The 15,335-nt window shown below is 50.9% G+C and overlaps 1 protein-coding gene across 42 annotated transcripts in view; it reads right to left on the minus strand.

Annotated features, from left to right (window-relative positions):
- Window positions 1–15,335, minus strand: part of MADD (MAP kinase activating death domain) — a 2,081,072-nt gene that overhangs the window by 742,750 nt on the left and 1,322,987 nt on the right. For all 42 annotated transcript variants that reach the window (XM_069623145.1, XM_069623139.1, XM_069623144.1 and 39 more), the window contains 2 exons: window positions 13,580–13,700; window positions 886–991 (listed from right to left, as the gene is read on the minus strand). In XM_069623145.1, the coding sequence (XP_069479246.1) occupies window positions 886–991; window positions 13,580–13,700 (227 nt within the window). The remainder of the gene's footprint in view (window positions 1–885; window positions 992–13,579; window positions 13,701–15,335) is intronic.

A 15,335-nucleotide genomic window follows, 5' to 3' on the forward strand; every position in this document is an offset into this window, starting at 1 on the left:
TCAGAGTGACAAGAAGAGAATTCCTCTCACTGCTTGGAGGGGGACAATGTTCCTCTTTTGGGGGTTTCTCGAGTATTGGCAGATAACATGGGCAGATTGAAGAGAGGAGGGTGGGGTTGCTTACACTATGGGTACGATGCTCTGTTGGTTTTGGTCTGCTGTAGATTCTTTGTGCATTGCCAAGCGCAATCAACATTAAATGTGGAAGTCCATTTCGGTGCACTTGGACCGTAGTGCTAAGAATGTGCATACAGGTTTTCAGCAGTTTATGGGTCAATGCCTTGTGTCTAGTAAACACATGTCTCTGCAAGCTTTCCTCTTTCTACCTATGTGACTAGATTCATCTTTATCCCCCATGCTGTTCACTTAGATCAGCAAGCCCTTTTCTCCTATTCATCCCCGGGTTCAACTGCTCGTCGCAGGAGGCCGATGATTTGGCATGTGGGGTCCTCAACAGTGGAATTAGCTGCCCACCCTTCCTTGCACTGGGGGGAGGAGGGGACTACCTATGCTCAGTGGCTCTTAAATCTCTTCTCTTCAGCATCTAGGCAACATTCCCATAATGTACTGCTCTGTGAGGACCAATGCAAAGAGATTATTGAAGTCAGTGTGTGGCATATCCCTCACACACATCATTTTGCTCCATTGGTAGCTGCAAACAGTTCTTTCAAAACATGGAAATGTTGAACACCTTATCCTGATCTTGGCCCTCGATAACGTTAGAAGATCAAGGAAAAACTTAAAGGAAACCCTATTGGCAGGCTGTGGGCTAGTTTCTCTCAACGCCTGAACACATAGGCTACTTATACTGTCCTAACACCAGGAGGTGAAAGAAGCGCAACGAGGAGACGAGTTAGCATGTGCAGGTGACCTTCTGTACCTCACCTTCAATATGAGCATATAGGCCACCATATTGTGCAGAAGTGTGGCCAGAAGTCGATCCTCATCATCTTCCAGGCGTTTTCTATCATGATCACCAAGTGAAAAATATCTGCAAGAAAAGAACAGACAACTAGAGATATGCCAAGCACTACTCCGCATGAGAAAGAGCACATAGTTAACAGAGGGAGACACCACAAATCAAAAGGGGAGAAAAAGCACAATTCAACCAGCAATCAACACAGCTATTTGTGACAGGACACAATATATAGGAGGGAGCAAACGAGGAACAGTGCAACAGATCACAGTTCAATAAAAAGCACACAAGGGGCTAGAACACAGGTCAACAAAAACTTCTGACCAGAACACAATCAACTGAAGGCAAAGGCTGGTCTCAGCACAGCACACAGCATATGGCACAGAGGAGCAGATTGCTGCTCAATATAAAGCACAGACAAAGAGCACATCTCAACAAACGGCACTGCGGGAAGATCACAATGCAAAACAAGATGAAGAGTGACAGAATATGGCTCAACACGAGCTACAGAGAATAGCTCAAAATAAAACACAGAGGAGAGAGTTTGGCTCAACACAAGCAAAACAAGGGAACAGAACAGAGTTCAGTACAAGCTACAGACAGGACAGAGTACTGATCACCAATGCACACTGGGACATGTCACAGACTTCAACGTAAGGCACAGATTTGGACAGGACAGAGCAGCACAAGCTACAAAAGGACATAGAGCAGCGCGAGACAGTTGCAGAGAGGCAAGAACACCGCTCTACAAAAGGGGCCAAGCAAAGCTCAACACACAGCACAGAGAGATACAGCAACATTCAAGGGGAAGGCACAGAGCGATAAAAGGGCAGCTCAAAACAACGAACAGAAGGAACAAGTTACTTACCTGTAACTGTTGTTCTCCAGCACGGGTCTGGCATGGATTCACCTGTTCATGAATATTCCCCGTCAAACTGGGAATCCTCGGTAAAGAAAAAAATCAGTTTTGTTTCTGAACTGTCTTTCTACTAATAACCAATCACTGGTCTCCGGGACATACTGCGCCCAGCCAATGACTGCCCTCTACCCAAGCCCCTCCTCTGGCAGCAATCTTCAGATTTGGTAGCACGCAAAGTGGCAGTAGGACCAAGAGAAGAGCCGCAGAGGGGTTGGAGGGAGGGTTTGCATGTGAATCCATGCCAGACCCATGCTGGAGAACAACAGTTACAGTTAAGTAACTTGTTCCTTCTCCAGCATGGGGTCTGTCATGGATTCACATGCTCATGAATACAAGAATACATAGCAGTACACACATGCACAACCATGGGAGGTGGCAAGGCTCAACATTAAGCATTTCAACAACTCAACATTAAGCATCTCTTACATCCTCACCAGGCTCACCTTCAAGCGAACAGGTTGCGCAGCACTGCCTGGCAGACTCTGGACTCCTCCCTGGAATCCCGGTCGACGCAGTAGAATCTCGTGAAGGTGTGTGTCTACCTCCACGTAGCAGCCTTGTCCAGCAGGGGCACACCAGACAGGAACGCCGTAGTAGCAGCGATCGCTCTGGTCGAATGGGCTCTCGGACGGCCGGGCAACGGTCGGTTTGCCAACCGGTGAGAGTGCATGATGCAGCGGGAAAACCATCTGGAAATGGAAGCCTTCGAGAGGGCCTTCCCTTGGTTCACAGGTCCAAAGTTCACAAACAGCTGTGATGTCTTCCGAAAACTCTTTGTGCGGTCCATGTAGAACTTCAGCGCTCTAGCCACATTCAGCCAGCAACGAAGGCGACAGGAAGAAAACAGGTAACACCGAGGGCTCGTTGAGATGGAAGTCTGACGTCCTTAGCACTACCCTCGTCTCGAGGAATGTCAGATATGGAGGTTTACAGGAGAGGGCCTGGATCTCTCCCACTCATCGTGCAGAGGTGATGGCTACAAGAAACGCGGTCTTCCACGATAGGAACTTCAATGGTGCCGAATGCAGAGGCTCGAATGGCGGGCCCATGAGCCTGTTCAGCACCACGTTGAGCTCCCATGCCGGGGCCGGAGCCTTCACCGGCAGGAACGAGCAGAACAGTCCTTTCATGAACTCCTTCACCAGGCGATGAGACCACAGGGATGACCGTCCGGAGTTCTGGTGTAGCGGGAGATCGCCGCCAGATGGATTTTGATGGAGGCGTGCGCCAGCCCCACCTTGGCCAGCGACAGCAAGTACAGCAGCACTTGAGGGGCCGTACTCCGCAGAGGATTGATCTTCTGTGCACAGCACCAGACATAGAACCTCTTCCATTTGTGTCCATAGCACTTAAGAGTCGAGGACGCCCTGGCCTTTGCAAGCACCTCCTTGCTGTCCACCGGGATATCGTACCCTCTGAACTGTAGTGCTGCAGGAGCCAGGCCTGCAGGGTTCAGTGATCCCGGGTCGTGATGGAGGATGGCGCCTTCTTCCCTGGCGAGAAGATCCGCGTCCGCCGGCAGTTTGACTGGGGGGGAGACGCTGACATGTCCAGAAGGTCCGGGAACCAGATCTGCCTCTGCCACGCCGGTGTGACGAGGATCATCCTGCACCAGGACCGTCCGAGTTGACTGATGAGTCGCAGCAGCAACGGCAACGGTGGGAACGCATACAGGAACAGGCCCTCCCAGGGGAATGAGAAAGCATCGCCCATGCTCCCCGGCTGGGAAAACCTGCTGGCGAACCTCCGGCACTTGGTGTTCGTTGCCGTCGCGAATAGATCGATCTGGAGATTGCCCCATCGTCGGAACAGGAGATCCACTTGATCCTGCCGAAGCTCCCACTCGTGGCAAGAGCGCAGCTCCCTGCTGAGTGAGTCGGCAATGGTGTTCTTTATTCCTGCCAGATGGAAGGATACCAGGAACATACAGTGGGCAACGGCCCAGTGCCACAAATCCTGCGCTTCCTTGGATAGAGCTGGGGATCTGGTGCCCCCCTGCTTCCGGATGCAGAACATGGTGGTGGTGTTGTCGGTGAAGACCCTCATCACCTTGCCCTTGAGGGACAGGAGGAACGACCTTAGGGCCCAGAACACTGCTTGGAGCTCCAGGACGTTGATGTGTAGTGACCTCTCCTCCGGGAGCCTAAGGCCTCTTGCGTGGAGATCTCCAGTGTGTGCTCCCCATCCTTCCAGGGAGGCATCCGTCGTCACCGTTTCCTGATGTGCCGGGGTCTAGAAGTCCATACCCGCCGCTAGATGCGCACGGTTGCCCCACCACCGGATAGCTTGGCGGAAAGTCTTGTTGAGGGAGATCTCGTCTTCGAAGCTTCCTGCCGCTTGCATCCAACGGGCGTTGAGGAACTCCTGCAGTGGCCGCATCCGCAACCTGCACAGACGCATGAGGTAAATGCACGATGACATCATGCCGAGCAGGGACTTGATGAACCTCACCCTGGCCACTTCCATGGTCAACAGCCGTTGTACCTTGCCCAGGTGAAGCCAACCGTGCCACTGTGTCGAGTCTGGCCCCCAGGAACAGGGCGTCCTGCGACGGCACGAAGTGGGACTTTGCGAAGTTGATCGAGAATCCCATTTCCGTGAGCAGGTGGACGGTCTCCGCTGTGTGATCGACGGCAAGGTCTCTTGACTTTGCTCGGATGAGCCAATCGTCCAGATAGGGGTATACGCGGATCCCCTGCAGGTGCAGCCGCGTCGCCACTGGTGCCAGGCACCTGCTGAAGACCCTTGGCACTGACTTCACTCCGAAGGGCAGGGCCTTGAACTGGTAGTGCCGCCCTTGGACCACGAACCGTAGGAACTTTCGGTGTCCTTTTCGTATGGGATGTAGAAGTAAGCGTCCTCCAAGTCCAGCGACGACACGAAGTTGCCTTCCTCCAATTGTCCCAGCACGTGCTGAAGAGTGACCACCCGGAACCTCTGGGACTTTATGCATTTGTTGAGGCGGTGAAAGTCTTGGATGGGCCGCCAGCCACCGGTCTTCTTTCGGACAAGGAAGTACCGCGAGTATACTCCGGAGCCCCAGAGCCTCTTTGGGACGAATTCTATTGCGCCCTTTTTCAGCATTGCTCGTACCTCCAGAAGCAGCTGTGGCACGTGGTTTTCTTTCCTGGCCACAGGTGGGAAACGGGGACACTTTCTTTGGAACTCCACGGAGTGCCCGTTGGCCAGGGCGTCCAGCAGCCAACGGTCGGTGGAGATGGACTCCCACACGCTGATGAATTTCACCAGCCGGCCTCCCACCGGGGTGCTCGGGTAGGGGTCCGACCTCATGGCCGGTTCAGTCTTGTTTCGCTGAGGCCTTCCAACCTTGGTCTACTTGGCGACGACGACGACGACAATGTCCTCCTGTCTTCTTGTGGCCTCTGTAGGCTTCCTGCGACAAGGAGCGGGCTGCATGGCGGTACGAGGAGGCACTGCCGCCGAATCCTTTTGAGGCACCCTGAGACTTGCCTCCGGAGGTCCGATAGGACGGCCGCCATTGATGGAGAGAACCCAGGGCCCGGGCCGTCTCAGAGTCCGCCTTGATGGCCTGCAGTGACTCGTCCACTGCCTTGCCGAACAGGTTGTTCCCGTCGAAGGGCATGTCCAGTACCCTGGTCTGCACGTCCTGATGGAAATCAGTGGCCCTGAGCCAACCACGCCGGGAAAGGCAAACGCTGTTGCCCATCGGGCGAAAGCCGGTGTTGGCGATGTCCGTGGCCACCGTGATGGCGTGGTCAGACGCCACCTCACCTTCCTGCAGGATTTCAAGGGCTTCTGCCCTCTTGTCTTCTGGGAGGAAGTCCAGGATGGGAGCGATCTTGAACCACAGCTCCCTGTCGTAGCGTGCCACGATCGCGAGTGCGTTGGCCGCCTTGATGGTCGTCGCTGCAGACGAGATGACCTGTTGTCCCATGGCATCCAGCTTCTTCCCCTCGGCGTCCAGTGCGGAAGTGGAAGTTGATGCCGTCGCCCCTGCCGATTTCTTCTTGGCCGCCGCAGAGACCACCAAATCTGGGGACGGCTGTGCCCTGTGGCACATCGGAGCGGAGTCCGGGACCCGGTACTACTTCTCGTACCGGTCCCTCTTCGCAGGGGCCGTGGACGGGTTCTTCGGAAGGGACAGTCCTTCGTCCCAGATGTCGTCCAGTAGGGGGACCGAGAAGGCGGTCTTCCTCTTGGCCTCCCGTCGTTGGTAGAGGAACCCTTCCTTCTTCTGCTCTTCGGGCACAGCTGGAAAAGCTCCGATGCCCTGGCGATCATGGCGTGAAAGGAACCAATTTCGTCGGGAGGGGAGGCATGGGCAGGGGGTGATGGGAGATCCGTCCCGTCGTCACCACCGTCGTCATCCGTCCCCGTCGTCATCGCCGTCTCTGTCCCCCGTCTTGTCCTTCGGAGGAGGGGACGGGTGTGAAGGCTGGAAGGGGGGTGGAGGATGGACTCGCCTCCGCTTGTTCGGTGGGCTCCCCGACGGTCCAGGGGCCGCTGGATTGTCCGCTGGTGGTAAGGGCAACCTTGTCCTTATCTCCGTACACAAGGTCTGCAAAGCCATCAAGGCTGCTCTTGAATTATCTTGTGGCATCGGTTGTGGGAGCGAAGGCTGTGGCACGGGTTCCTCCGCTTCCTCGATGGTCCGCTGTTCCTCGTCGGCCCCACCGATGCTCTCTACATCCGCCTCGTCAGGATCCCTCCTGTAGGCTCTGGCCTCCTCGAACTTCTTGTCCAGGATATTTTTGACACCAGCCAGCTCATCCTCGGAGGTGGTATCCGTGTCAGTTAGGGCTACCGTGCCCACCCCCTCTTTCTCATCCCGGGGTTTCGTGGGGGTCTTCTCGATAGGCTGGAAAGATGTTTCCCTCCTGGATGGCACAGAAAGTCTAGGCCCGGAGGTTGTCTCCACTGGGGTAGCCTCCGCAGGCTTCGCCAGGGCCGCCACGACTCCTTCAATCGAGGCCTTTGCCGGGTGAATCAGGGCCTTCACGACCTTGGGCGTGTCTGAGGCCTTCACCTTAGGGGGGGGTCACTGCCTCGCCCCCACCTCGGCTTTCTCCGTTGGGATCGACCGGGGCTACTCCCGAAGCTTACCCGGGTTCTCCGACTTCCTTTTCACTGAGCCAGAGCGTTGGTTCGTGGATGATGGCGTCGTTGACATCGCGCCCTGCCTGGGAGCCGAGGAGCCCGAACCAATGGCGCTCCTGGTGCCCGCGGACTGGCGGTGCTTAGCCTTTTATTGGGCCCCCGTCGCTGGAACGCCCTCAAAGGTCTTAGAAGACCGCTCGGATTTCTTCTTCTTCTCACCTGCTGCTGGGCTCTTCCCCTCCAGCCAGTTGGTGAGTCGAGTACGACGATCCTTCATTGTCCGGAATGACATGTTCATACAGAATGCACAGTCCTTCTCCACGTGCGATTTGTCGTTGTGCAAGCAGTAGAGGCACCGGAAGGTGCTCATCTTCCTTTGAGACATTGTGTAATCCACATCCTGGGCAGTTCCTGAACAGTTTGGATCCAGTAGGCATTGAATCTCCCTTGTCCTGGGCCATGTCCGATTCGGGGTAGGCCTCAAAGGTCTTCCGGAATCCTCCAAGAAGTGTAATTTGACGAAAGTCCACCCTTGAGGGGTGTAGAAAAATTCCGAAACTGGTCCGCGTTGATCGGAAGAAGAATCGGTGGAGCATGAGGCTTGAATTGACCGAAAAAATAAGAGTAAACGCTTAGAAAAAACGCAATACGCAGTAAAAGCTCAAGAGATAAGCACGAGTACTCCCAACACTTGAACGTGCGGTAATAATCTGAAGATGGCTGCCAGAGGAGGGGCTTGGGTAGAGGGCAGTCATTGGCTGGGGGGCAATATGACCCGGAGACCAGTGATTAGTTATTAGAAGAAAGACAGTTCAGAAACGAAACTGAAACTGATTTTTGTCTTTACCGAGGATTCCCAGCCTGACGACGGGGAATATTCATGAGCATGTGAATCCATGCCAGACGCCATGCTGGAGAAATACAGAGCACAGGTATGCACACACCATGCCATGAAAGGTAGCACAGCTCCTAAAAGTCAACCCCATGGAGGTGTCAATGCAAATAAGATTTTGAGGCTCATTGCAATTTTTGGGGTTCTTTTTTATGATAGTGTTGCCTAAACTGTTTGCTGGCTATCATGGTTTTTTTTTACTTCTTTCCTTTTGGGGTCAGAGGACCCTTACGTCACTGGAACTCAATTTTGGTATACTGCCATTAGCAGCCCATATTTCTACCAGGGTAGTGGTGCTTTTTAAGCCCTCCCCAACCTATTTTGTCGCCGCATGATTTCTACAACTATGGGACAAAAAGGTATGTTGAGGAGAAGGCAGTCACACAACTTTGCCTTTTACTGCATTTATGGTTGCCATTTGGGTATGACTGCATTTTTAAAGACCTACAACTTATTTTGTTCAGAGGCCTTTTTGGGGGCCAGGTACGACAGGCAGTATGTGTGCTGCATTAGTAGCCTCTTTCAAAGCCCACAATGGCCACTCTGTGTGGATGCCGTTTTTGTTTATACTGAGTTGGGCTACTGCGGACTTCCCCAATCCACATCTGTGTGGGTGTTCCTGAGGGTTTGGAAGTTTTGCTGGCCAGCAAAACTTAAATGCTTCATACCTTAGGATCAAGGCGCAGGGATGCCCCTGCCTTTTTGTTAGTGTGCATAACTAGAGGACAGCCTCTATTATTTTCAGATTAGTTTAGAATTACCTGAAAGATCTTCTGGCGAGATGGAGGACTCCTGGGTGCTCATCTATCTCCCATAAGAATTTCTCTTTTTCATCTTCTGCTGCTTCACTCTTGCCTTCAGCGCTGGAGGCTCTTGCCTTCATTATTGGAATCCCCATGCCTGTAGTCATCATGCTCTCAGAAGCCTTGCTGTCATTGCTGGATCTTGGGTGAGAGCCTGATAGGCCTTGCTGGAGTCCTGAGTGACTTTCTGTTATCTCTCCTGAACGTCCTCCATTGTGGGATGCACTGGTTCGCCTCCTGCTGCTGCTCTCCATCATGAGCCTATTTGTTGTGCCTGACTGATCCTTTGTTCTCCACTGAGTTGCCTGGATCAGTTCCATTGCTGCTGTAGTGACTTCCTCGCCATGTGTCATCTGCATAGGTATCCTCTTTGGGATTTCGTCATCCTGGCTCCTGTCCTTTGGGACTTTGATCCTTGTGACCAGTGACTCCTACCGCCATCTAAATAAATCTAATGTCAACACCAATACTTAACTATGCTCCTGCACCCCATGGGTCAATTCTGCCACAGCCTACTCCTTGCAGAACAGTGCTTAGGTGCTTCCACTGCAATCCATCTATGGCCCTGTTCTCCAGGGTCACCTGGCTTCATGTGTGGACTGTCTTCTGTGCACAACTGGCCTGCAACTGTATTACCAAGGTGATTGGGGAACCCACCTTTCAACCATGCTTCTCCCGGCTCTGGTTCCGAAACCGGGGTGTACTTCTCCCACAGGACTCCTCAGGGGAGTGGTTGTCGCCTCTCCATCGATGACCAGAAAGTACAACTTAGTTGCCTCTTCAACATAACCACAGGAGAACTATTGGGTCTATCCAGTTACACTCCATTGTCAAACTTTCTGTGACTTAGCAACTTGTAAAAAGTGACACTAAATTTACTTTACCCATCCACTGCCATGTTTTCCTTTGTCCGCAAAGGGGTCTTCGAGTTTCAGGAACAAACTGGGCTCTCTTGAAGTGTACCTTAATTTGATGATGAGTATTTTTACTTGTTAGATCACAGTATTTCATTCTCTAGTATAGCCAAGTAGTCCCAAAAGTATCTATTTGTATCTACTGAGTTTCTGTGGTGTACTGGGCTCAACAAAACATGCGGGTACAATACTTCCTTTATTTGTACATGTCTGTTGTGATAATCTTAGTTCACCTAGGCTTTTCTACTCATAATTCCTCCCTCCTATGAAACCTGGTTTTTCTTTTTGAATATGTTTGGAATGATTTGGGTTTTCTTAAACTTGTATGTTTTTTCTATACTACTCAATGACTTGTGTTGAACCTAATGCAATACTTCTAAATATTACAGTAGGATGCGGGAATATGGGTATGATATGCTATGGCATTTATAGTGCGCCTATACACAAGTGTTTCAAGGTGTGACGAAGCAAGGGAGGGGGAACAGAGGGAAGACAAAGACAACGATCCTACCAGGCCAGGTGTCATTCAGATAGCGGAAGTGCATGGAAAAGGGGAAGGGGGAAAGTGCGGGGGAGGGGACAGTGCAGTACATGGGATAATAGAATAAATAACAATAAATGAAAGTACGGCCAGCTGTTGGCGAGTGCAAGGGTAAGTGCAGACATCAGGTGTCAAGTGCTGGTGGTGGGACTGCAGGGATACAGAAAACAGTTCCCAAGTGCAGGGGTTGCCAGGAAGGTAGTGCAGGTGTGTGACTGGCGGGGGAGGGGACCTGGGCCTGAGATCAGAGAGTGGCCTGGTAACGAGTGCAGTTTCGGTTTCAGACAGGAAATTCAGCAGGGGAGAGGAGGAGAAAAAGCAGAAGCAAAGAGAAATGTTTTGAGGTGCTTCCGGAACTGGAGATGATTCTCCTCAAGTTTCAGGGAGGCTGTTCCAGAGGGAGGCCCCAGACGAAGAGAGAGATCTACCACCAACTTGTTGCTTGGAGAAGCGACTGACCCTGAGGGAGTTGGAGGCAGATGAGTGAAGAGCTTGACAGCGAAGATATTTAGGAAGAGAGAGTTGAAGGTATTGAGGCCCCAGAAGGCCTTGTGGACAATGCAGAGGGTTTTGCACTTAATCCTCGCAGCCACGGGAGCCAGTGCAGAGATTTCAGACCTGGAGAGATACGATCCCTGGGCTTGAGGCCAAGGACAAGTCTCGCAGTCCTGTTCTGGATGAGTTGCACAGGGGGCGGAGAGTAGAAGCAGACAGATTTAGAAAGTCTGTTGCAGTAGTCCAGCCTAGAGAGAACCAGAGCTCTCGAGACAGTGAGCTTCTGGGGGAAGGAGAGGAAAGGACGAATACCTCTGAGGAGGTGCAGTTGGTAGTGTGACTTCTTAGAAACGTCAGACATGTGAGGAGAGAAGGAGAGTGTGGAGTCAAAGATGACCATGAGGTTTTTAGCCTCACAGGTGGGAGCAGGAAGTGGGCCAAGAGAGTGACAGGAATGGAGGGAGAAGGTGTGCCGATGAGGAGAATCTCAGTCTTACTGGCATTAAGTCAGAGAACATTGGCGGCACACCACTCCTGGATGGCGGACAGACAGTCGGAGATGACAGAGGAGGAAAATGAGCTGAGTGTCATCCGCTTAGCACTGGAAGTTGGGTCAGAGCGCAGCAATGCAGTGGGCAAGAAGTGCCAGGTATTGGTTGAACAGCCAGGGAGAGAGGTTAGACCCCTGGGGAACACCACGGGTCCTTCCTCTCTTCTATCTCTATCTCTATCTCTACCTAGGTTGAACCTGGGAGGGTCGATCAGAGAGGAAAGAAGTCAGCCACGCCAGGGCCTGACCGTTGATACCCAGGTATGTACGGTTCAGCAGGATGGCATGGTTGACCGTGTCAAAGGCAGAAGAGAGATCAAGTAAGATGAGGACAGAGGGGGTGTTGGAATCAAGGTTGGAGAGCAGGTCTTCACGGATGTTCAGAAGAGCAGTTTCCGTGCTTCTGGCAGCTCTGAAGCCAGCCGGATGATCATGGACAAACCAACAGAATCAGTGTGAAGATTGAGCTGGGAGATGGCCAGCTTTTCCAGGAGTTTGCCCAGGAAAGGAGTGGAGATTGTGCGTAAGTTAGCCGGGCAGGAAGGGTCGGTAAAGGGTTTTTTAAGAAGAGGGTGTACAAGGGAGTGCTTCAGGGGGAAAGTGGATAATAGTTCATAATATAGTTGTACTTTCATGTCACAAAGGCATTGCTGATGTGGCTCTGAACTGGAGGTGAACTTCCAACAAAAGTTACTGGATGGCTCGTGAGACTTGTCTCCAGTGGATTACCTACTTTCACATTTCAGTGGAAATTCTTTTCTCAAGACTTTTAAAACCCACCATAAATGTACAGGTGTTTGCTAAACATGCTCAAACCACACTGCTATCAAGACTATACTGCACAGATGATCCCCAATAAGGGTGATTATGTAGTTGTCCGCAGTCTTGAGAAACAACGGTCTTGTGTTGATAAAGCTATGTATAAAGTGGCACTGCTCTGTAAGACCAAGGCAATTTATTTGGAGCAAAAGACTTGCATTTTTGCTATTTTGCATACCTGCAATGCCTTGCAGATGTGGCTCTGAACAGTAGGTGAACTTGCAGTGGTGGTCACTAGATGGCGTTGTGGCCTGTGTGACTTGGCTCAAATGGATTATGCATTATGACGTGTCACTTACGCCGTCCTACGATACCCTCCCAACCTTTTCGCCGGTCTCCTATTTTCTCCACCCTCCTCTGACACCCTCTTCACACTCCTTGTCTTACCACATTCTACCCTTTCTCCTGTCCCCAGCCTCAGGTTCCCTGATAATCTTATCTGCTTCCCTCCAAAACTCACTCCGCCCAACAATGCCTCTGCTTTTACTGTAGTCTACCCTCCTGCCTCACTTTTTTCTCTCTCCTTTTTTCTGTTCCCCCTCCAAAATTACCTTAAATTACTCTCCCTCCCTCATACACAGCCAAATTGGTACCACTCCCTCAAACCCAACATCTGAACTTCGCTCTCTCCAAATACTTGTATCTTTCAAGTCCTTCTACATCCTCCTCTCTGGTCTGTTGGTCTCCCTCCAACTCCACCGACCGCACTCAAACTGCTCTCACTGTCAACTGACCGCTGGCTTTTTATAGCCCTCCGCTTTCTTCCTCAATGCTGCCCTCTGCTCCCATTGGTTACCTGTGTCAGTTGCTGCTGGGCCAATCTCTGTCAGAGCTATCCACTGGTGGAATGGGACTTCCCCTGGAAGTCTTCATAAGGACCTCTAGCCTGTCCCCCTTACCAGCCTCCATCTTGGCCATTGTTTCTCTGTCCCCCCCCCCTTCACTCTGTCAGTGGTCCACCAAAGCTTCAATAAAGGACTTTGTACAGAGAACCCTGGAGTCTGTGTTTATTGTGAAAACAACGGAGGAGTCCCGCCGTTCTCTGGCTGCTTGCAGCCTTTTGTTTCTTAATATGTATATTTGCTTCTTCCAGCATGTGTGGCGTACTGTATTTTATTGTATGTGTATGGGCCTAATTGTACCTTAATACCACCCCATCCCTTTTAACAGTAAAGCCACACTGTTCTGTGAGACTAACCATTTATTGTATTTTGGACAAGCTTGTTGGACACTTGGTTTTATAAATGACCGGTGTTGTCTTCTGAACCCCTAACCAAAGAGTTGTGAAAAACCTCTTTAACAAACGGTATCTTTCCCATGGAAGTGTCAAAGTAGTTCAGACATCATACCATGGGGGTGGCAGTGCACGTCAGACAACATTGTATAAGATGTCAGTGTAGCTTACAGATGTCTAATCAAGTGTAAATCAATGCAGGCACCATCTGAGTCAATTCAGGTACCACCAAAGAAGTTATGTAATTAAAGTGTGAGACATCATTCAATAGAAGTGTCAATGCAGCATAGCTGTCTTGCCTTGGAAATATCAGTGAAAATGAGGTGCTGTGCATCGGAAACATCAGTACTTATTTTTACTGGATGTTGTGCAATGTGGGTATCCGTTCAGCTCTCCCCAGAAACGTGCACAACTCACCTGTCAATCATCTCTTGGGGTCCTTGGTCCATGCCCATCCCTTCACGCTCCAACATCACAGCGTCCAGGAAAGCATCTTCCCAAAACTGCACTTGATCCCAAAGTGTAGAGCGCTCCTTACCTGTGAAATGCGGGCAGAAGAAATTCAGGAGTTATTCGTGCAAATGACACGCACACTGATGAGAATCTCGAGAACAGTCGAATACTGTGAGGGCCCCTGTGTACGTGTCTGTACACCCCCACACCCCCCTTCCCGCAGTTACATCCAGAGGGCAGCCACATATACGGCCAAAGCCAATAAAACCATGCCAGAGAGCAGTAATGAAATGTTGTTTAAGAGCACTGTTATGTGCCCCGGAGGAGTAACAGTGTGAGATTACAAAATCACATCCAGGAGCCATCACAAACCACAGACCCACCTATATGAATCTTGAGGGTAATGACTGAAAACAATTACACAAACCCAGAAAACAGTCACATGCACCACCAATCATCCAGCAAGCAGTGATGCAGTGTGCAAGCACTAACATGTACACAGAGCGCAGTGGCATGACATGAGAGCACCCAAATAACCACAAGGGAAGCCACTTGTGACGCGAGCACTTCTATGCACCCAGGAAGCAGACACATATTAGTATACCATTTGCACATATCCTGAGAAAAGTCACATTTTGACCATAAAAGGGCAGTCACATACCTGTAGAGTAGCCACACACATCTTTTTCTCTGAATGTATCCGATTCCCTGCCAACCAACCAGCTCCCACACTAGGCTTTTCTACTTGCCCAGAAACATATCCCTTTCCGCAGTTAACCATAGCTCCACAGCGGTGGAGCATGCACATATGGCACCCATTAGCATGTTGACATCAAAGCAAAGCAAGTTACTGCTAGAAACACGTCCCCACTTAAAACTTTGGACCTGCCAGGGCAGCAAGCAGCACCATGCTCAAACTAGTAATGAGAAGTATGAAACCGCTGATAATGTTTGAGTCAGTTGTCATGGTGAGGAGTCCTGCTCCTGGGTGTTTCTGCCACTGCCCATTCTACTGGGTCATGGTCTGCATCGTGCAAAGTCCAATGCCTCTATTATGTCAGTGAACAAATGGGCCATTCAATCACATGGTACCTTTAACTTTGCAGGGTGCATCATGGAGCATTGAAGGCCCTTGACAGACAGAGGTTTCATTTCTTCCTGGCATCTTGCACTACCAGTTGAGGTCCAGGAAGATGGAGACCACAGGGTTCATGTTGTCATTCACCTTTGTTCCTGTAGCACACGGGATTGCATCTCTGCATCAATAGTTGAATACTCTGGAAGTGATAGAGCGTGCAGGATGGTCCAGAGCCAGGCACTGACCCAGCAATCTATGTGCCCTTTGAACAAGGAAAAGTGAAAAGGCCAGAGGTTTGTCGATCAAGTGCAGTAGGAGTTGTTCAGTGAAGACTTCCGAGCTACCAATTTGTACCTGATCAGGGATCATCCACCATGATGTGCATGCCGTTTCTCCTCGATTGGCCCTCCAGGCCATCATACGTTTTGGAGACTATTGAATTCCGCTTTGAGTTTTGGCACATTCACCTGGAAGTCTGTGTCTTTGCCTTGTACCACCCCAGTGCACTGTTCTATCCTGCTGCAGTTTATGAGCATTGGCATTCTCCACCCGAAACGGCAGCATAGCTAAAAGGTTTTTCTTTATACAACATTTTATGTGTATACATATATGACAACCAAAGATGTATTCCAACTGTAAAAT

The sequence above is a fragment of the Ambystoma mexicanum genome, chromosome 11 (genome assembly GCF_040938575.1).
Source record: "Ambystoma mexicanum isolate Mex_15411 chromosome 11, UKY_AmexF1_1, whole genome shotgun sequence".
Taxonomy (NCBI): domain Eukaryota; kingdom Metazoa; phylum Chordata; class Amphibia; order Caudata; family Ambystomatidae; genus Ambystoma; species Ambystoma mexicanum.